The sequence below is a fragment of the Xiphias gladius genome, chromosome 10, assembly GCF_016859285.1.
Source record: "Xiphias gladius isolate SHS-SW01 ecotype Sanya breed wild chromosome 10, ASM1685928v1, whole genome shotgun sequence".
In the NCBI taxonomy this organism is placed as follows: Eukaryota; Metazoa; Chordata; class Actinopteri; order Istiophoriformes; family Xiphiidae; genus Xiphias; species Xiphias gladius.
In genome coordinates this window covers 25,627,993-25,650,969 of record NC_053409.1, presented here as the reverse complement: position 1 = coordinate 25,650,969, position 22,977 = coordinate 25,627,993, and the positions used below count along the sequence as shown (strand labels likewise).

Below are 22,977 nucleotides of genomic sequence, written 5' to 3'. Positions count from 1 at the left end.
GGAGATAGAAAATACAGCCAAGAGACAGACTGCAGGCACCAGAGAAATAACAGGGCGTGTGTGTCTGTGTGGGTTTGGGTGTGTCCCAGGGGTCCACCAGCCGAGCCCCAGTATGAATAATGTATCACAGGGGAGGAAGATGTGTTGGAGGATCTTCTGTTCCTGGTCGTTAATCTTTCCTTCTGTCTCTCTCTCTGTATTATGTTTCTGACCAAAAAGAAGAGGAACAAAAAAATAATCAAAGTCGGTCACATGTTGTGGCCAAGACTTATGCAAAAGGTGAAAATGTAAACGAGAAAAAAGGAAGCGGGCGGGAGGTGTGTCAGTTAGTGTGAAATCCAATCAGACCTGGTTTGAAGTGCTAAAAATCCAAATTGTTGGTCTGACTCCTCGTCAAAAGGACTTTGTCTGACATTACAAAAAAAAATGGAGGGGCTCCAACTCCAAAAGGAGTTTAGGCAGTTTATCATTTCCACTAACTTTCACCCAAAATCTGAGGGCGGAGTGACGCTGAGGCCTCTAGACTGACAGCAGCGCAAAGCTGAGTGAGCGGGTGAACCCGTCCGGCAGGGTTCAGTGAATTCACACTGAGCCACACGTACTTTATATTCCTGTTATATATGTGATTTCTAAGATAAATGTGACTAATTTGAAATATTCCTCACTTTCAGGGTGCTACCCTGTTATCATTACTGGATTTGGTGACCTTATCCAATGTGACCTTGGTTTTAATTTATCGTTTGTTGACATACATTCTGTGTCGTGTTTTTCTCATATCATATCAGTCTAATGTTGTCGGGACTATGCAACTGTGAGATTTTAGTGCAAGTCTTAATCCTCTAAATATAAAAATAACACAGCGGACTGTAAAAAGTGTCGTACACAGTATGTGTATATACATATAGACACACAGTATATGCCTAGATTTTCTCTCCACAGTCTATAGGGTTGAATTATTTCATCTTTACTGATGTGCATCATCATGTATTTTCCTGAACTCATCTGTCAACATCTTTTACTGTGTCCAAGTTTGAGTCTCACCTAAAATTTACAATTAACAACAGGCGGGAAGTTTAAATATGCGACTAATAATCAATGTTATTTATTTTTTAACCTATATGTGTATTTACAGACACCTTATTTAATCAGTAATCATTTATTACCACACTTTCACACGATTGCCGAGGTTATATCCATTCCTATGCACAGGTTGGCCCGGACATGAGTTTATACTACATTACCACTCTCCGCTTTCAAAGCTGGGCTCCCACTGGAACCAGACCCGACCATTAGTGTGTGGAGGGTTTTTTCCTCTCCCCGGTAATTGTGGGTATTATCACAGCACAGTATTTCTTTACAGAGTGCCGACGCGATCTGACAAAATCGGAGCCGCACACGTTCTGCAAGAGCAGTTTCAATCATCTGACGCGTTCAGTTCCTCCAGAAACTGAGTGAAAAGAAAGAGAGGGAGAGAGAGAGAGAGAGGTTTGTGAGCCATTACTCCAGTAACCCGGTTTGGGGTCGACACGTGACCACATTACAGTCGGGTGACGGTAACGGTCTGCCATTTGATTGGCTTGCTCCCAACCCGATCGATGACACGGAGGCGATTTTTGCAACGTAACGCGTGGCTCGTACACGGATGGCTTTTGCTTCTGCTCCAGCAGCCGTAGCACGGATTGGTAAATAATGTGAGTTTACTTCATCCACTACATCCTCAGGGGCATTAAAGAAACAAATATCTTTGTTTTTCACCACAACAACAAAATCTACATAAAAACTATTGCAAAACCTGTTGAGATTTTCATCGACAGATAAAAAACTAAAAGTTAATGTGAGAAGATGGACAAAGGGAGAGATGAGTGAATGACTGTTTTGATGCAAAGTTTTATCCGCTTCAGAGAGAAAGAAAAAGCTGGCAAGGAGAAACGGGGCTGATGGGAAATGTTGTCTCACATTCAAGAAGCACAATCATTGACACTACCAGTCGTCTCCACACGTGTCTCATTTGTTTAAAGGAGCAGAGACGGATGAACTGTTGAAACCATAACAGACTGGTATAGTCCAGGGGAAGCAAAAGCTTCATCAGGCACAGACACACAGAGGGTGACAGTAGCTCCTTTCTCCCGTCTCTCTGATGTCTCTCTGTTTCTGGGAACAAACGCCGACTTCACAGTGACGAAGCGAAACAGGTCACACAGAATCTGAGTCATCGCTGCGCTCACATTCTTTTCCGCGCAGTGTTTCAGAGGAAACGCGGGTCCTTTCTAGACCCTGACAGCTCTGATATGATGAATGGTGAGAGTGGTTTCCATGGGCAACGCTGCTCAACGCGCCTCAGAAATAATAAAAGGAGCACAGATTAACGCGACTCATGATCAACCAGGTCCAGGATCCTGTTCCCTGTTACTAATGCCGGCATTACTGAGCATCTCTGTTTTTTAATAAGGTTTCTCCAAGTATACAAACATCACCCATCGACCCTCAGTTTGCGTCACACCTCAACACAAACTCTTAAACTTTTAAAGGTACATTTTACATTATTGTGAAATTCACATCCTAGAGACTTCCAATTTGTGTGTCTTAGTGGCTAAATTTAGTCAATTACTCACTGACTGATATGATTTTATTTCCTTTTATCCCTTCTTGTAGATAAATCAACCTTTTGCGAGCCCCGCAGAGAGAAAAATATCTTTACCGCCGGAGACCCGGCTGACGTATCAGCACCGCAAGTCGCAAATAGATGGGACAGGATCTATCGGCCCTACAGACAAGTTGGATGAGTAAGAGAAGTAAAGGAGAGACAAGAAAGGAGGAGGAAGGCAGGGGGTGGTCACGGTGAGATGTTACACTGCAGATTTGGAAAATTAGCACCAACGTATCAGCAGAGATTGTACTTCTCATTATTAGTCATGTCTTCTGGAGGCGGTCAGATACGTTCTGGTGCACGGCCGAGCGCTCTGTGTGTTCTTCTATCTCTGGATGTGGATATTAATAGTGTCTTCCTCCAGTGATAAAAAGTGTGCCAGAGAACACTGAATGATAAAAAACGAAATTTTTTGTTGTCGGTGCTACAGAGGTTCTTCCCCTCAACCCATTATAAACATGTTTGACTGAATTTTTTTTTAAAAACACATTTGTTTTCATAAAAAAAGACCTCGTAGATATTATTTTGAATTGTATTTCCAGAAAAATGAAAGTGTGGATGTAAGACCCTCATCACCACACTGCCGTGACGGAGGCCAAACAGCAGAGCTTCGTTGCCGAGCTACGGGTGTTGTTCATCTAACAACAGGTAACAGCGAGGGATCAGAGCTGCGCTGCGTCACATGGATCACAACTGTCTTAAAAAGGAAGCAGGAAGCCACTCAGCATCCTGGTATCAGCTGCTCAGAGCCGGCTGGCCTGCCGCAGTCCCTCAGGTATCTCCTCGTTTTCTGTGCGTGCACTGCGTGTGTGTGTGTGTGTCCAATTATTTATTTTCCAGATAATGGTCTCTCAGCCTCTCTGTCACAGAGACCTGACCGACCAAAAGTGCGTTGTGGGTAATCGTAACTCACAAAGGAGCCGGCGCTCTTACCTCCCAAAAAAACCTCAACAACCCGCACATCGAGGTGGGTTTTAAATCAGAGCAAAACAAAACTTTATTTATATATGTAAGCGAAGTATTTCCATAAACACGTTGTACAAGCTGTGCGATCGACTCCTATGTGCAGCCCAGAGAGGCATGTTCTTCAGACCTCCACATATCATATATAATCAGCGTCAGGTGATAGTTCTGCATTTGGATCAGGATTAGGCTGCTGCACAGAGCGGGAAAACACGGCTGCAGCGTCTGTGACACTCGCAGTTCGCGTTTCCTCTTCACCACAACCTCTGTCAGTACGTGGAACCAGGAAATTCAAATTTGAGCAAACGTCGATGAACCCCACGGTGCCTTTCTGTGCTGCTGATGCACCGGGTGCTGCGGTCAGAAACAGAAGCCCAGGACTGAGCGTCCACTGCCACACCCTGAGGTCTGAGCAGATGCTATCGATACAGGGAAAGAGGAGGAGGGCGGAGGAGAAACGGCAGCAGCTGCTGCTCGGAGAGAAAACGAACGAGAGAAAATGGAGAGAAGGAAGAGGATATGAGTAGAAAAACGGAGAGGAGACGTGAAGAAATATGAAGTTGTGAAAGGGAGATGAGGAAGGAGGCAAGAGGGGGCCACAAAAAAAAGGGAGGAGGAGGAAGAGAAAGGGAAGATGCAGGGTGAAAATAGAAGATGTTAGGAGACAAGAGGCGAGGATACAGAGAGGACATCCACATGAGGCTGGAGGAAAGGAAGAACAAAGAGGGAGTTCATTTTTCAAAACACTGCATTTGGAAGCGCAGCCACCTCCCACATTATCTGCACCAGGGGACGCAGAGCATCTACACTCACAGGTACGATGAAAACACATCGAGTTTAAAAGGTAGGCCAGCAACACGGCAAAATAATAATAAATAACCACCAAAAAGAGCGAGACTGGATGATGACAAAACCAAAGCTTGGGACCAACCCGAAGACCTGCTGAAACCTGCAAAGACTGAACAGAGAGACTGTGTTTTTAGTCACTGACAGTCGGGGAGGAGCATAAACCTTTCAACTGAGTAGACAATCAGTAAGCACTTAGGTTCTGGCAGTAGAGAGGCCAGCAAATCCCACAAGAACGCCAACGGTCACGCACAGTGCATGATTTTATCTGCCGACTCTCAACGCCAGCTGACCCGGACTGGAACACACCCGGTCCGGCTTGGCCTCATCAGTCGTGAGCCCAAATCATACGCAAAACCGGCCCAACAGTTGTAATGCGTGTCCTCGCCTCGCATCAAATGACAGGCAACAACGAGCGGAAGACACGTTTCGCTAACGAGCAGGCTAACAAATAACATCTAGTCCCACATATAAACAACAGCACTCCCTTACTGGGGGAAAAGCTGCATTCAAATGTTTGGTTTTGCATCAGGAAAATTATTTATTGTTTCAGCAGAGAGAAGACGTCTGTGAGATCAAGAAAATATCTTTGAAGATGTAACCCACGGCTGGGTAACGGCTAAAACCGATGACCATCTCTGACATTTCCCTCTATGGTCTGCGCAGGGAGATCTGTATGAACGGCTCGTGGGGTAACGTGCTGAGTGCTGAGGTCAAAAAAGGGGCCTGGTGCCATCCAGCTCAACTACCAGGACACAAAACTGGGATCAAAAATAATCAAATTCAAGTTGGGGCATGACTCGTCAAAAAGGTGGTTCAAGTAAAAACAAAAACATTTAAACGAACCCCAGTGTCTCTGTCTATTCTGTTAACTCGAGTTCTGTGCTCAGTCTCACACAGAAGCTTCAATGCAGTCGTCAAATTACGTGCGTGGGTTTTAAAGACGTTTGCACCTGTGGTTCTCCCGTAGAACCGATCAAAGTCGGCCAGCTCAGGCCCAATCACCGGTCCCGATCCCTCACCAATTCCATCTGACAACATCAAACGTTTACACGGCGTTTCTCAACGCTCCAGGTGAGAAATTAGCCAAGACTGCACCATCAACACGCTCTGAAACCATCTTTGTATCAGAGAGCCACGGTTAAAATCAGCAGTGTGTTGGGGCTAAGTCAGTCCACACGGGTTGTTTCACCTGCTGCAGAATTAGAGAGAAATGTGAGATGAACCCGAATGCAGCGGCCCGCCATCCCCCAGGTTCAAGTGGAACAATTGACCCATCGTGTGTGTGTGTGTGTGTGTGTCTGGGGTTATAGAGATCTAGTCTCTAGAGAGGAGCAGGATAACCCTGGACCCTGACCCTCATCATACAGAACCCATCCCAAACTCCCACACACACAAAATAACACACTGTGGATGATTTGTTCAGTTTAAACATGGGGGGGTTACACACACACACACACACACACAGGGCGGACTCAGTTCCCAGCACTATTGTGTGTTGAGGAAGGACGGGGGGCCTCTCTGGCCTCTGGTCTTGAATCAGGGGTCTTTCTGAGCCTTCATACTGAAAGCTTCATCAACACGTCACACTGGGTTCGAATGGTGTGAGCATAGGACAGCGTGTGCTACACGTGTCCTATTGGACATGTGTCTCTGTGTGCATGTTGGAATTTGTGGTAAAAGGACACTGGACAAAGCAGGGTTCGGATCGGCACATGTCCAATTCAAAATACACAATACAGCTTCTATTTAGTGCTCAGTGAATTTTATTTTCACAAACTGTTTCTTGTTCACTTGGTTGAGGAGAGGAAGCATTAAGTTACCAGGTTTTAGTAAAGGGAGATTTAATGCCGCTGATTCAATTCAGGAATGATTTTAACTTTTCTTTCTCAATTCAGAGTAAGAAACAACAGATCGGGAGTCAAAGGCTGAGTATGTGCATTAAAACCCCCCCATGCGCCTTAAAGTTGAAGAAAAGGGAACAGAAATCTGTTTTGAAAATTAAAATACAAGAGGAATGTCATTTTCCACTGAACAGAGACTGTTCATCTGAAGACTGAATATCTCCTGCAGCGGATTTGGGAAATAAGCCAATGAAAACGTTCCCGTGCTTTTTAGAATTTGTTTGCCGCTTCGCTCCCAGCGGCAGTGACAGTTGGAGTAACGTTACCCTGTCAGTGCGGCAGCAGTAGCATCAGAACCCGGTTGGGCTTTTCCAGCCTGGCAGGAAGGAGGAAAGCACCTTCAGTTCGCTTTGATTAGTGCGACTTTAAAGCATTTCATATTGATCCCTGCTGCCGAAGCCATCAGGTCCAATTGTTTTCATACAGACAGCAGAACTGACTGATGAGCATAATTTACAATGAAGGAATGATTGCTCTCCTACTTTCGCCACTCTCCGAGCTGGTTACTTGTGTTAAATCGGTAAAACTATTAGTGTCTGTGCTGAAAAAAAAGACTTCTGTGCTCTTTTCAGCCGTGAAACAAACGTCTGACTAACAGACGCTGAAACGGGAGGTGACATGGTGAACCTGCCTGAACTGTGCCCCCCCCCCCCCGTGTATCATCCTCTCCCCTCGCTGCACTATCCCTGCCGGGGATGCAGGGCGTCGCCTCTGCAGGGAGACACAGTGGAGACACTGAGGCGACAGGCGGCTCGCCACATCAGAGGTTAAAGGACCATTTCTGGTTTCTGTTTTACGCGTTTCAGCGGCTGTACGCCGGCACACCGGCCGAGAGAAAACCAGAGGGAGGAGTAGAAATCAAGATCAGCACCATCACAAGGTGTTTGCCAACCGCCCAGAACACACAAGACAGAAAAGACTTTGCTCCAGGAGAGATGCTCGTTTACACTCCGTGACAGTCGTGCAGAACATTTTTTGATAGTTGTGTTTTTTATGCAGCCTTGAACTTGACCTAAACTGCCTTCTCTGAACACGAACGGCTCCTGGCTAATTACAGATGATCCTGAGGGAGATCCGGTGGAACTCTCACTCGTCAGTCCTCTCCAGCGTGTGACTCTGTTAGTGTAGGGAGGCAGGAGACCTGGGAATGAATGTTGGAGGTGACAGGTTGCTGCTAAGGTCCGGGGGAAAAGGCTGGAGGGTGGTCAAGGGCAAGTTAGCCAGGAACTTTGTTTGTTTGGGCCCTTTCTGTAAAAAGCAGGTGGGCCTGAGCTGCTTTATCAGGTGTGAGCAGCAGGAGAGAGTAGCAGCTTTGAGGATAACAGTACGAGGTGTAGAGCTAAGAGCCTAAGTCTTGCACCTGCTTCTAACAAGGTTACGCAAGTGAGCGTGGAGTTTGTCTCCTGCATTCGAGCCGGACGTCCTGCCCTAATGGCAGCGGCGTGTCAACAAAACACAGCGAGCGACGAGAGAACCGTCGACCTCGCCGTGTGTTTTCTCGGCCGAACCCGGGCCGACCCGTGCCGCCGGCTGAAATGGCACCTGGTCCACATTCAGCTCAGTTTCTATAACAACACGGGGGGAGGCTGCGTATGGGAGTCGCAGCAGGCCTTCCTCCAAAGGTGTCCCAGAGGAGGAGAGGACGGCGGCATCGTGTATTTCAGTACTGGTACGATGCCAGAGTTTGGCTGCCGAAACCAAACTGGAGTCTTTTTTTTTTTTAATTCCAAAAATGAGCCAAATTCAAAGTGTTAATACTGACAGACGCTCAAGAACTTCACCTGAATAAAAGGACAAAGTACCTGAGAACAAAACTATCATGGCTGTGTGTGTGTGTGCATTTGATACTTGAGTTTACACTCAGCCACGTCCTCTAAATACACATCTCCACTCGCTAGATGACTGGAGTCAACGAGGTGGAGGTGATGCACCTAGAGCTGTCTGCCAAACTCCAAAACATCACCAGAAGCAGGAGTCGTTGCTGTGCTATCAAAGCCTCGGGGAAGCTGCGTTTGTGAAGCGACCGACGCGCCAAGATGGAGGAAAAAAACGGTTTCCCTCCCGGGGAAGTTCTACTGGCCGGGACAGCAGCAGGTGCTCATCTGCTGAAAGTCAGACTGTGGACAGAAAGCCCCAGGACTACGGCGCATTTCACCTCTTCAGAAATACTGATGAAAGAAGATCCGCTACGATGAAAAACACACCATCAGGCTGAGACTCAGAGACTCCGCACGGAAGCTAAGTTGACCGGGGCGCGGGTGGGATCCTGGCTCCCACTCAGCCTCATCATGTCCACTGGACCAGCTACGAGCCGCTGAACGGCCGAGATCAACCTCGGTCCGGCTACCGCTCCTCAGCGTCGGCCCCCAGGGAGAGGACGCCGACAGTTTTCCTCCCTCTCTGCATCCGAAACGGGAGAAGCCTACACCCACTTTAACCCTCCACGCCTTTCCTCCGACATCTACGCTTCTGTGCCGCTCTGCAGCCGCTCACCCCGCTTTAACAGCCCCGGAGGCAGTTACATCATATCCTGTGGAGTGGAAAACGCAGCCAGTGAGCTAAGCTGTGCCGGCCACTCTTACTGCACCGAAACAACTTCCTGCTCCTCCTGATCAACATGAAGATGAGACCGTCGGCATGTTTCTCTTTAAAAACCCTCCTTGCCTGCCTCCGTCTTTCATTCCCTTCGTCCTCTTTTACTCTGCAAGTCGGAGGCTTGGTTTTTCCCTGCTGCCACCTGAACAGTCAGTCCTAAAAAGGCAGGAAACGATTTTGGGAAGCCTCCTTTTAGGAGGCTGTGTCCGGAGAAACGCAGAAGTTGCCCATCGAGCGGTTTCTTTAACAGCAGACCCATCCAACGCCTCATCACAGAGACTTTGATTAGGGCCGACTTAGTGCACAAAACCCTGCTCCACCCAGTCTCTGATGAGCAACAATAGAAAGGCTGATGAAAAGGAACATGTGCCTCTGACACCAATACAGAGACACACCAAGGCTGTAAAATGTAAAAATACACGCCCCAGTTCTTTTTCTAATGTTTGACTCACTTCTCACGTTTTTCCTCTTTTAGTTCATTATTCAATTTCCAATCTGGAAACAAATAAAGAGTTGATCTTTTTCATGATTAGCTTTTAAACCAAAGCTGAGAAAAAGCATTTCGTCCGTGACCGATGAAGACTTTTATCACCGTTTAAGCGAGCTGTCCCAAATGCCATCGACTTATTTCCTCATTTCCCCTCCTTGCTTCCTCTAGGCTACTAAGAAACAGGGAGGTGAGACAAACAGGATGCATCTCTCGAGGCCGAAAGCGTCCGTACATCAAACATCAGAAGTATCATTTAAGACTGTTTTCCTTTGGATCTGAGCTTCTGAACAAACAACGAAGCTCAAATCGGGTCAGAAATACCGACTGGTAAACACGGGGCGACAGAAACTAGGTTCCCCCTCAAACGTCTTCACCCAGGACTAAGGACTTCAAAGGATCATTCAGGTTCACTGCAGCTCGAGTTGCACTTTTGTGTCCATCATTTTTGGTCCAGCCGAGTTACTGGCCGAGGTCCGGGACCACGGTGACATCGCTGATAACCGACCTCTGGTGGGTCGAGGAAACACGAGCGGCGGGACGATGTGACAGGTTGGACACAAACCTCCAGGTTAGAAAAGCGACGTTGGTGGAAGTAATGACCACTTTGTTGGATGTAACGTTCACCTTTGGGGAGAAAGGGGCAGGTGTGCTACGTGACTCAGCAAACTAAGTGGACAACTGAAAAAGTACCCAGGACGGGGGGTATCGGGATCTGTCGGATCCGTCTCAGCGATCACATCAAGGGTTCAGTCTATGGCGATCAATAAGAGCAGCGCGTCGACGAACGGCGGCGTCACCCTGTTCCCAGATCTCAGGCATCGCCAGTGATCTGAGTCACAATGTTTCAGTCAAAGTCCTTATGAGATCGTCTGACACCACGCGAACAACCCACACACACACACACACACACACACACACACACACACACACACTGTGTGACGTAGGAATCGGGAGGGGGCTTCATCCAACGGTTTCTGTAACTTTCTAAAACCGACAATTCAACACTTTATTCACGTTTTACTTTACAGCAGACGTTTTGACATGTCCTAGCCAGAGAAGCACAGGTGTAACTGAGGACAAGAGCTAGACGAACCGGTTCCAGGGTCCGGGGTCGAAAGTTGGTTCACCTGTGCTTTTCCTACTATGACGAGCCAAAGCGTGTGACGTGCAAAAGGTCGACTGGTCAGGTGTGCGGCGCTAAGAAAGGAGGCAAGGGGCTGAACTTCTCCCTTCCAGCTCGCTGTTGTTTTGGTTTTATTCTTCACACTTCCTCCGTCACTCTTTGAGCGTGCAGACGAGTGCAACGCCACGCACGCCGTCTGAAAGTGCGTGCGGTTATCCCAGTCTGAACGATGACTGCATCTGGACCCCCCGGTAACAGCGGCCCCACCTCGGAGCGCGGCCCTTAAAAAGCAGCCGTAAACACACAAAACCTAGAGACGGGGGCGGACATCACGTCCCACAACCTGTGCTTCATCCCTCTTTTCCTCAAAGGCTGAGCTCTGAACAACAACAAGGCTGAGGTCGGGTCAGAAACACTCGCCGGTGAACACTGATCAGAGAGCGCCACTGCAGGAAGCAGCTCTTCCCTCACAGCCCCGGGAACGGCAGCGGAGGTTTTTAACCCGGCGAAAGAGGCTCAGACCAGCAGCCCAGCGCGAGGCAGGGCGGCAGACTGGGAGCAGAGGGGAGAGGTGTTGGCCTCTTTCTGTATGCAGCAGGCAGAGCCTGCTCTCTTCTGCAGAGCAGGCCTCCATAACAAAAGCTCAGAGAGAGAGAGAGAGGGAGAGAGAGGGAGACTGGGAGTCACCTCCCTCTGCTTCCCCCTCTCTCTCTTTCTCTCTTTCTCTCCTTGCATCATTGTGGGAACGTTAGCATCAAACAGCTCATTGAATCAGCATTCCAAGAAGGATTAGGCTCCACACACACACACACACACACACACACAAACACAAACACACACTCAAACACGCAGACACAAACGAACATACACACACGCACACACACACACACACACACACACTCCCTCCTTTCATATATACAAAACAGAAGGGAGGATACAGAGAGCAGCCTTCAGCAGTACGTACCACATCTCTCTTCTTCTTCTTCTCCTTCAGTCCAGCGCGTTCCCTTCCTCTCTTCCTCTCTTCTGTTGGATGTTGGAGGATGCAGAGAGACGGAGAGACGGAGAGAGGGAGAGAGGGAGAGAGAGGGAGGGAGGGAGGTGCCTTTGGTGTTGTGGCAATCCCACTGCAGAGAGAGAGAGAGAGAGAGAGAGAGACGGCGCTAACAGAGAGGAGGCTAAAGCTAAGGCAGCCGCCAGCTCTCAGTACGGGACGGCGGGATGGACGGATGAGGGGGGACGGGGATGATGATGATGATGCGGCACCTTTCAGTATGGAGAGAGAGGGAGAGAGCCAGGGAGCGGGGCGCCCTGTTACCCTGGAAACTGAGATGATGTGGACGGAGAGGGTGGAGTCGAGCTCTGATTGGCTGACAGGGTGTGGTGCTCCCCTCTCTGAGGGAGGCAGGGGAGGGGGAGGATGACAGAGCAAAGGCTGGGATGTGGGAAGCAGCTGCTCCCTCTTTTTCTGTGCCAGAGGAGAAAAGGCCGCACGGGGACGAGGGGAAGCCGCCAGCGCCCCCGGCCGGTGGCTCCCGGAAGTGCAGGGGAAGGACAGAACCTGCAACGCTCCGTGGTAGCGACCCACATTTATGGATTCCCGTGGTAAAATCTGTCAAACTTTTCATTGGGTTTTCTTGGTCTAATCTTTGTACGGGGACGAACGTCACATCCCGCGGCGTTCACGGCCGGATTTATTCATGCATTTTAACGGGGCGGCCCTTTGAAATGCATCAAGCTCAACGGTAAAATACACGAGGAACAGCACGAAACACAAACCATTTACAAACAGCGACGCAAGAAGAGCAGGAACCAGGTCCTTCGTTCGTCCGGTGGTGTCATTTACGTCTCAGTTCACCCACAGTTCCCTCATAATTTCCCGTCTGTAACGTGTAGGAGGTTGCTGGAGGGAGCGTGGTGCGTTTTCCCTCCGTAAAAACCGATAAGTGGTGAACCTAACGCGATGACTGTGCTCAGAGCAAAGGCCGCGTGGCTACCCACAATGCACTGAGAAGGCCGAAATGTTACAGCAGGTTGAAAGAGAGAGCTTGGTTGAGCCTCTGAAGTCAACCTTCAGGGAGCTGCGTCACTGTTGCTGGCGGCCTGAACTCGGCCACAACAAATACCGAATGAGAAAACTTAAAAGGGGCGAAAGGGAAACGCGACACTGCGACATCGTAAAGATATCGGCCATGAGCCAGTGTGGAACTGGTTCCCTTCCAGTTAATCGTTTTCCAGTTATTTTCACGATCATCTGTAAATCACATAACTGAACAAAAATTCACATTTTTTTTTTCTTCTTTTTTTTCCCGCCACTAAAAAAACCGTCCCGTCGGAAAACAAAAACAGAAACATGGGTCTGACCTTCTGTTCCCAGAGGTAACGCACTGGGGAACAGCCGTGAGCGTAAAGCTGCGACGGTTAGTCGATGCATCGATCGGTTAATCGACAGAGAATGAGTAGGGAACAGTTACGATCGAACATCTTTTCCGCGCCGAGCTTCTCCCGTAGGAGGAGTCGATACTTTTCTTTGTCAACACGTGACATGTCAACCGAACGTCTTCGGGCTCCGGACCGTTGGTCCGACAAAACAAAACGAGACGCCTGAAGATGTTTTCTGGCATTTTATGGACAAAGTGATTAACCCACTACGCAAACAAATAGTTTAAACGCAGGTTTACCGTTGATGAAAATCATTAGTTGTGGCCCCTAAAGTGTGTGTGTTGTTATTTTTTTAATGAAAGACCCTTAAATTCTGGTTTTAACTCTCGAGTATTTTTTAAATATTCACCACTAAATAAGGAGCAATCATGGTTTAAGAAAAACATTTGGGGGGTTTTTATTTATTGGGAGTCTAACTCTCAAAATCTCATCTGGTCTGCCTGGGTGTGGCTCGATCAGGTTCGGCTGATCCCGCCTCGGACCCCCATCCCCCCCCTGCGCCAGCTGAGTCCTGACTGAGTCACTGCACGGGACAGAGTAGTGGTCCCCTCTGTCAGAGCTGAGCTGCAGCGCCATCTGCTGACGAACACGCGGCACACCCAGCACCTGCGTGGAGACAGAGTGGACGTCATTGAACGAGTGCACTTAAAACTGTCCCCTGACCAGCCGACACTTGGACCTGTGGAGTCCAGGCCCTTGGATCGCGTCCCTCCTCCACCGAAGCGTCTCAGTGACGCAGCGCAACGCTCCTGTTTTATTTTGATGTCCTCACCCGTCCCGTCGTTTCAGTCCCTGCCCTCGTGCGTCTCTCCGCCGCTGATCATACGCACCTGTTCCCGGTCAACTTGCCCGACAGGTGGGACTGACTGGAAACACCCCCCCCCCTTTTGTCTCATGTGTTCACCACTTTCCAGCATTTTCCTCGTGTCTGATCATGTGTTTTTTGGTTCTTGGACTCTGGCCCGTTACTGTTGGCCTATGTCGGACCGACCACCTGTGCGTGACCTCTGCTCTCCGCTAGAGACGCTGCCTCGCCGAACTCTGCCACCGCCTCCCGCGAGCGCTCTTCGGCTCAGGCGTGCAGACGGGCGTGGGAGGGGTATGTTCCCGCTGTCCCAAGCGTCGTCGCAGCGCTGTGAAGATTTGTGGTGAAGCCGTAACGACTAGCGAACTGCTATTTCCACCTGCCTGCCGATTATTCTCTCAATTAATCTTTTAGTCAGTAAAATTTGTGTGTCCACCCCCGTTTCTCAGGGTCCAAGACGACGTCTTGAAATGTCCTGTTTTGTCCCAGTAACAGTCCAAAACCCAACGATGCTCAGCTTAGTTTGACACAAAACAGAGAAAATAACCGAGGGGCAACGTAACGGATTTTTTTTTTCTTTTTGGCCATTTTTGCATGAACGTTACTTAAGTAATGTTGAGTCCATCCTTCAAAACACCAGGACTCATTCCTTTAGTGAAGTATGCAGGACGCAAAAGGTTCAATTCACATCTATTTATTAAAATACAGCAGAGTCTTAAAGACTGAGGCTGCTCACGGAGCTCTGGACCAGACTCTGCGTCCCTGACGAGCCTACAGAATCCACATCAGTTCACGAGGTCTGAGTGTCTAGTCTCTCCCTGGTCCAGCAGGTATCAGGTTTAAACAAAGTAAATAACATTGTCGGCACAGTCATCTTCTTATTGGCCGAGACCTCCGTCACTCCTCAGGTACGTGCCTCCCTCGTACGGACGATTCACTCTGGACATGATGGACTCTCCCCATTTAACGACTTATCTGTAGAAAAAGACGAGACACTACACGGGACCCAAGGACGGTTTTTCAAATTGTCCTGCCGCCTCCATAGAAGGGGTCGTTTGTCACCTATAGAGACAACCACGTGTCTTTGGGTGCATTCCTCGCGGAGTAACACCTCTGTTCAGCACCGGCACCTGAGTTTAAGAAGCACCACAAGCCACTTTCTTTTAGTCTCATAGTAAGATCATATATAAAAACACATCAAAATAACCCTTCAGGAACGAGGACAAACTACGGTTGGGGTTCTACTGTTTGCGTCGACGCCTCCAACTCCACAGCTCGGGCAGGTTCCAGTTCTCCTGCAGCCCGACGACGTTTCGGAAACGCGTGCGCAAAACTTTGGAGAGCGTCTTCCCAGATTGTCGACGAACATACGGACCACGGAAGTCGGGACGTCTCCGCTGACAAAGTGTCCTCGGCGTCCGCGGACCGCGGGTGTCGAGACGCGAAAGCTACGAGCAGAGCGCCGAGGAACCCAGTCTGCGCGTCTCCGCGCACTGCGGAGCGGCGGGCGGACATCTTGAGACGGGGGTCTGGAGGGAGGCCGGCGAGGCGCGCTGTGCAGAGGGAGAGAGAGAGAGAGCGACCGTGAGGCAGCGAACAGCAGCAGCGCTTCCCCGCCTGTTTCCCTGCGGCTCCGGGGTTTTGGTTTTTAACGTGTGCTGTGCAGTTCGGCGTTTGTCCGCCAGGTGGGGCGCGTCACCTTCCCACCGTCCGAGCGGCTGCAGGCCGGAGCCGGCGGTGCTACCGTCCTGCTCAGTAATCAAGTAATCAAGTAATCAAGTACGGCTTGTTTAAGTACTACAGTCATCTGACTCATAAAGTCACTAGTTACTTCACACGAGATTTTATTTTGTACAGTGTAAAACGCAGTGTTGTTAAACAGCATGTAAACTTCTTAAATATGCTCTTGTCGTGTAAAATGGGGCCATTCTTCATAATGACACTTTAGGTTTATTTGATTCCTCCATTTCGTGCTTCTAATAAAACTGCTTCTAAAACATTAATGCATAAAAACAATCTAATGATAATGATAATAATAGTAATGTTACTTACTTCTGCTGCTTGAAATACATTTTACATTGAATTTTTTTTTTCCTGGTGCAACTGTCACTTCTGCAAAAGCACCATTACACCAAAGGTAAAAATACTCCATTACTAGTATTAGTCCTGCATTCCAACCCCCCCTTCCTTCAGTGTTATGGTTAGATTGTTAATACTGATGCTCTGATGCGTAATCGGCATTTTACCGTTGCAGCTAGCACTTCGCACGCGGCTACGGTAGTTCAGGCTGGCGGTTCGAAACCTAGGGGTGGGGCCCCTCCCAAGGGTCACCAGGTAAATCTGAGGGGTCGTGATGTGGTTGATGGGATTCACACAATCATATTCTTTTTTTTTTTTTTAGCTTTTTCTTGTGACATACTGGATGGTTTTATCTCTTAAGTCTCGGGAAGTTTAAAAAGGGGAAAAACGTCTCAGGACTAAAATTCTCTTGGACAGTTTTATGGTTTTATTCTGTGTTTTAGAGAAATTATGTTTTAACCTCACTTTGTTATTATTCCTACTTTTATTTAACATTTTCTGGTCATTTTTCTTTTTGCTTTGTGCACTGGAACTTGTGGTTCTGGTGCTATATAAATACATTTGTTATTATTATTATTATTATCAATTTATCACACAGGGGTTTTGCTACTTTTACTCAAGTTAAAGATCTCAACACTCTCTCCACCCTGACTGCTGGTACGAGGACTTTAATACATCAAAGTTCTGATCTCCTCCCTGCTGAAGTGTCCTTGAGCAAGTTTCTGGTCCCGCTCTTGACCTCTGACCCCTCTGTAGAAATTATTGTTTTAAAGAGCGCGGGCAACATCTGTCAGTCCTCGTAAGGCAGAAAAATGTCACAGTTCAGTGAGCAATGGAAAAACTAACAGGTTTATTTATAAACCCATCAAATACGGTTAAAGGAGGAGAAAAGAAAAAAAAGACTCATGGCAGCTTTGGAAAAAAGAAACTTTATTTGGAAACATTATGGAGAGAAAACAAAACAAAGAGAAACTTGTTTTAGAGTTTTTCATTTCTGAAAATCATTTTTATTTACTATAATACACAGCGGATGACGTTAGAAGTCAGTTGGTTTGTACACCGGTGTGACTGGATGAGAGCAGATCTTATCAACAAAATGATAAAAAACGAAGTAGAACAAGACTGATTGATGGAGAACTACAGACAAACAGCTTAATCTTTTATTATCTAGCAGCTGCTGAACACCCCCACCCCCCCACCCCCACCCCCACCCCCCCATCCCGCCCCCCCAAAAACTTGAGTTTGTGCATCAGGATGCTCTTGGCTCTGTTCCACTTGCCGTTCGCGCCCTTCAATGTCCTCTTCAGTCCAACAGCATAAAACCTTAAAACGGGCTTTTGGCTACGTTCCATTCTGAATATTTATCCCCTCTAACACGCCCTTCAGCCCCTCATTCACATCCCAGAGGAAAATGATCTCTCATTTGTCTGCAGCGGGTCCCGTTCCAGACATGTGTCCCCTTCAAAGTGCCCTTTAGATTCCGCTAAATTTAATTTTCTGGCCATGTTAAGACAGACTCCTTTCCCTTCAGTACGACCTTTTCCTCGAATTAGCATCGAAAATTATTCTCTACGTTGGGGCGCTGGCCTCGTTCCTTTTCTGTCCTTCAAAGTTTGCGTCTGATAACCTTTTTTTCTGGGAAAAAAAAAAAAAATTCCAAGTCAAAGTTGTGGGAAGCAGGGAAACAACCGACAGCTGTTTTCACCATCCATTTATCATTAATTTAGCAAATTAAAAGTTCCCAGAGGCCAGGGTGACGTCTTCCAATAGCTTGTTTGTCCAAACAACAGTCCAACCCCCCAAATTATTAAAATCTAATATTATATAAAACAGCAAAAAGCGGCAAATCCTCACATTGATGAGGTAGAACCAGCAAATGTCTGGTAAATTTGCTTAATCAATCATTTCAACGATGAAAATCTGGTCATTTATTACCGGTAGAACCAACTGGTTCAGTGGCAGTGGAAAATAAACTGGGTTTTCTGAGGTAAAACTCATATCCACAGTTAAATAAAACTAAATTAACAAAGAAAAGGGAAAAGCTTAAATCTCAATGACCTTATCAGGAGTGAGGACACAGGAGACATGTCTGAAATGGGACGGACCTTCGCTCAACAGTTTTCTATAAATGGATTCATCCCACATCGCTGACACTTTTCAGGTTCTCTTTGGAACTTTTTAGAAACGGCGGGAAACAAATGTTGCGTTTCAAGTTATTCGCCGTTTGTCCGTCCGTTCTCTGAGGAGAGCCGGGCAGATCCCCTCCAGCCTTCGCTAGGCCGTGGCAACACAAACCGATCCGTTTCACGGATGCCGAGTTCTGGGAATGACGTGGTGGCACCGCAGAAGGTCGCGAGGGGAAGTTAACCCAAGTCTGTGTAATTAGCAGCGGCTCGAAACCGCAGCGCAAAAAAAACGTACACAGAGAGACATTCAAGAAAACGGTAAATCTGGATTTAAAAAAAAAAAGTGTCTGAAACCATCGGGGCAGCGGTTTTGTGCGAATACGCGTAAAAATACGGCAAAGTACTGGAACTTCCCAGTGAATTCACCATTTCATCCTTAACTGTCGGCGACAACACAGTAAAAAGTCTGCATTTCGTCCCTGCTGGACCCTTTTTACTTGCTGAAACATGACTTCAGCACCTAGGCTGTGTAACTGTGCTAGGAGCGGTTTGTACCCGCCCGTGAACCAGCCTCAGTTTTTGACGGTCTGAACGTTAAATCCCGTCGGCGCTTAACAACAGCACTCAACGCAGGTTTGAAGTTATTTTCCTGAACAGATAAAACGACTCCTCTGTCCATCCGGATCAAAATTTATTCCGTCAGCTGCATGAGAAAAAAAAAAAAAAGATTCATCCGGGCTTTTTGTACAACACAAGAACAATAGAGACGCATTTTGGCGTCGAAATGCACCAAATAACTGAAAGTAACATTAATATGGACGATGTGAGTGAAAACAAGTTTTTAGTTTGTTACAAGTTGAACAAGGAGATGCGTTGGTTGCAACGCCTCATTTAACAGATCTGTAATTTTCCAGATGATTTCTAGGGAGGACGATGAGGAAGAACTATTTGGTTTGGTTCTTACTAGAGGGAAAAAAAGATTTGTTCTATTTATATTAAAGAAAGGCTGCGGTGTCCTGGTTAAAACACTCTCTGGGTTATGTCAGCAGTTGACTGAAGTTAAATGATCAGAACCGTGCCGACCGAACACACATCTCCATTTTCCCTGTAACTAACACCAAAGTTACCAGTGGTGGAAGTCTGTGGATCCTTTACTCAGGTAGAAGTAGCAACAAAAGTATTTCAAATAAATGTAGATGGGTAAAAAGTACAACGTTTTCCTCTGAAATGTAGTGGAGTAAAAGTATAAATTAGCTTCCAAACAAACATACGTACAAGTACCTCAACATTCTACTTAAGCACAGTGCCTGAGTAAATACTTCCCACCACTGAAAATGACAAAGTTCTCTCCGGAAAACTTAATGGAAATCATTAGTAAAACCCCGGACCTGTAAAATCAGCCGTTACCAATACAGAATTCCTGACTATGATCTGTGTTCCATCGAGGGAAACAGATTAAGAATCCATGATATCACGAGGCAGACGTTTGACAGAGGAGCGTCCGAAGGTTCTGGAAAATCCCGCACCACGATGACAAAATGCTTCTCCGAGGGTCGCGCCGAAGGGAAAAAAAAGATGTACAAAACAAAGTGGGGGGAGGAGAAGCTGAAGGTGAAGCCAGGTGGAGTTTTATGTCTGTGTAAACTCGGGGGTTTTGCCTTCGCTCTGCCTGAAAAGTGTCACTGAAGAAGAAAGCGATGAGGGATTTTTTGTTTTTGTTTTTTCCTTTTCGCTTTCAAAACGGGCCAGAGAGGAATTCTAACCTGCCGATCTTTTATCACACTCCCTCCCCTCCTCACACACGTACACGCGCACACACACACACACACCATCAGAAAAAAAAAAAAGAAAAAAAAAGATGGGTTTCAGTTACACCATCAGAACCACAAAGAAATATGATTATAGCTTCTGACAGATTATAGTCCAGTACCCTGTGGTATTTCACTAAATCAGCAACCTCTGCTGCTGATAAATTTTTATATATATATACTTATATATACTTCTTTCCTCTATTTAGGGAAAACTATTCAACATATAACCAAAAATATGATATTAAGAGCTGATTTCTTGCATGACAGAAAGGAAAGAAATGCAAAACAATGAAACCCCCTCCTGGAGTTTTTCTGTGGGAATGTTCCCCCTGAAACCGAAAAGGTTCAGTTAAAACGATGCAGATCTGAACCAAAGTTTCAAAATGTTTCATTTCATTTTTTTTTTTTAAACTTTAAACTTCTTTTCTTTTTTTTTTTCACTAAGTGGCAAAAACAGAGACATGCAATTTTTCGTTTCCATCAAACCAACAGAACAGGAGAACCAAAGTAGAAATGAAAAAAAGCGGGGAGCGTCCTCCGCAAAGCGAAGGAAGTAATTCGAACACGGAAGACGCCTCCTCGAACCCAACGGATCCAGAATGCACCGCAACATAGTGGTTTCCTCGCTCATGTGCCGTCGCTGAGGGGTCGGAGGGGGGGTCGTCACTTCAGAACGGGAGACATCAGCCATTGCATTGAGAGTTAGAGGCTCTAAAGCGACGAAACAGTTAGCGGAAGATTCGCAGCGAAGTCCATAAAGTCCGATTCTCTTGCACGGAGCGTTACGAGTCCGTCGGTCCACATTTTTTTTATTCCTTTTACCTCCTGAATCCCCCCTTCCCTCTGCAGAGAAGGTACAAACTGGCTGTAATACAGACCCCAGGTCAGTTCACACGGATACACCACCACACGCATCATCGTCATCAGCACACACACACACACACACACACACGCACACGCACACGCACACACACAAACACGCACCAACACACAAACTGGGTAGAAATCAAACGTTACAAAAAAATATATATAAAAAAAAAAAAAGAAACTTGTCGAAATGATAACAACATAAACTAACAAACGGACATGAAATTGGCTTGTGGGACCTTTGACACAAGTCGTGCATGTGCTGTCCTGTAAGGGAGTCAAAGTTCATGTAGTGGGTCAATTCATTTTGTCTTTTAGTACTTAAAACCAGCCCCCCCCCCCCAAAAAGAAAACCAAAAGATAAGCCACGTTTCTTACATTTCTACCAGGCAGCGAGACCACACATCCACTGTCTGTGAGCCTGTTTGATGTCTGGCGCATGATCCCTGGCCTCCTCTTGCTGACTGACTGAGGAAACGTTCTCCCGTGCTGAAACGCGGAGATCTGCAGGAAGACTCCGTGAATTACTGTCAGCCCGCAAACAGTCTGTGAACGAATCAGGTAGCCAGTCAGTCAAATAGGCCAAGGAGTCAACCAGTCGGCAAAATCAGGTTGATTTAAGTTGCAGTCGCGGGGACTCTAAGTTTTAACTTCCCTTTTCTCTTGTACCGGAGCAGGGGAGAGGAGCAGGGGCTTCAGAGGGAGTTGCTCAGGACCCCAGTGTGCTATTCCATCAGGGTTAAGGTAGGAGGGTAATCTCTAATCTATCTGCCCCGGATGTTCCTCCGAATCCCCGGAGTCCAACCCTGCTAAACGATTAGTGTTGTCTCTATGTGCCAAATCCAATCGGTTCATTTATCAACTATTTTCAGTCTCTGTATCGTAAAAGGGGGGCGGCCAGGTCCAAATGTTAGCTCCAAAAGGTGGCGTCCGATTGTGATTCTCTAATCCAGGATTTACCTCGCAGGGTGAGCAGATCTCACAGATTAGGTTTGTTCCAACAAACGGTGGACGTGTCTCTAAAACCAAAAGCTCATTCACCTCAAAGTCGATGACAAACGGCAGCGGCTGACTCCCTAAAAAAAACAAAACAAAACAAAAAAAACTCACCAACCAGGTTTTTGTTTTCTTAAATTTTAACAGCCGACCAGCGTTTTGTAGAGCAGAAGACGACCTCCAGGTGACTGTTGGCCGGAAGCGGCTGGCAGCACAGACAAATACGCCCTGACTCCATTTCCCAGCCTGCTTCTCCGGCTCCTATATCAGCGGGTCGGGGGGCAGGGTGTGTTGGATCTGCTGCGGCTGCAGGGGCGGGGGCAGCTGCAGCGGCAGCAGGGCCTCCACCATGTTGTGGCAGTGCGGCGGCGGCGTGCCCTCGCTGCTGGAGCTTTCGGCCACCTCGCCGCCGTGGAAGAAGTAGTCGCTCTGCACGATGAAGGACTCGATGACGGCCTGGTTCAGCTTGGTGGTGGACAGCGTGTCCTTGTTCTCGAAGTCAGGCCGCATCAGCGTGGGCCAGAAGCAGATGGACAGGTTGTCGGCCGTCATGAGTGTGGTCTTGCTGTGCTGGCTCACCCTGCGGGAGGAGACAGTTGCGGCGAAACGTTTTAAGAACGGACAAATTGCAGCATCTGCAGCGGCTGTTGCTGGTGGCAACGGTCGCTGCAGATCAAGGGGCGTGCAGCCGGTTTCAGGCGCCAATCGGTCAATCGTTACTATTTTTTTCTCTTTCACTATACACTGTCCATGGCAGCTAAAATGCTAAAACGCACCTTTTTTTTTTTAAAAAAGGTTCATGTATCTTTAAAAAAAAAAATCCAGGTCTGTCGCAGGTTTTTAATCAGACTTCAGACGTTTTAAGATCTTTTACCACATAGAAAACAATGAAATACCTTCTTTTTAACCCTAATCATAACCCGACCAACTGATGCAGCAATATATAACAACTCTTCCTCACGATGTAATTGATGTAATTAATGCAGCCTGGACCTGGGAGAGAGGCAGAAAATGGATGGATGACCGATGAAAAATGGTTGATGTCTAAAATCGACACTTGTCCATTACGAGCCGATGAGCCTCGCAGCTGCTGTGGCAGAAGTAGCAGCAGTGTTTGCCAAGGGTCTGATGCTGCTTCGTGAAGGATTCATCAGAGAGTAACTGGTTAGACTTTATTTACGGTTCGCTGAGAATCATTAGTTTGGAGTGAAATTTGTAGAGCGACAACACAATGAGATCATCACATCACGATATGACTGGTGAAAGTCAGAAATGTCCTGTAT

General features: G+C 47.3%; 1 protein-coding gene across 3 annotated transcripts in view; it reads right to left on the bottom strand.

Annotated features, from left to right (window-relative positions):
* Positions 1 to 17,125: 17,125 nt before the first annotated feature.
* Positions 17,126 to 22,977, bottom strand: part of arhgap5 (Rho GTPase activating protein 5) — a 59,484-nt gene continuing 53,632 nt past the window's right edge. For all 3 annotated transcript variants that reach the window (XM_040137266.1, XM_040137267.1, XM_040137268.1), the window contains exon 7: positions 17,126 to 22,274. In XM_040137266.1, coding sequence (XP_039993200.1) covers positions 21,956 to 22,274 — 319 coding nt within the window. In that variant the 3' untranslated portion in view covers positions 17,126 to 21,955. The remainder of the gene's footprint in view (positions 22,275 to 22,977) is intronic.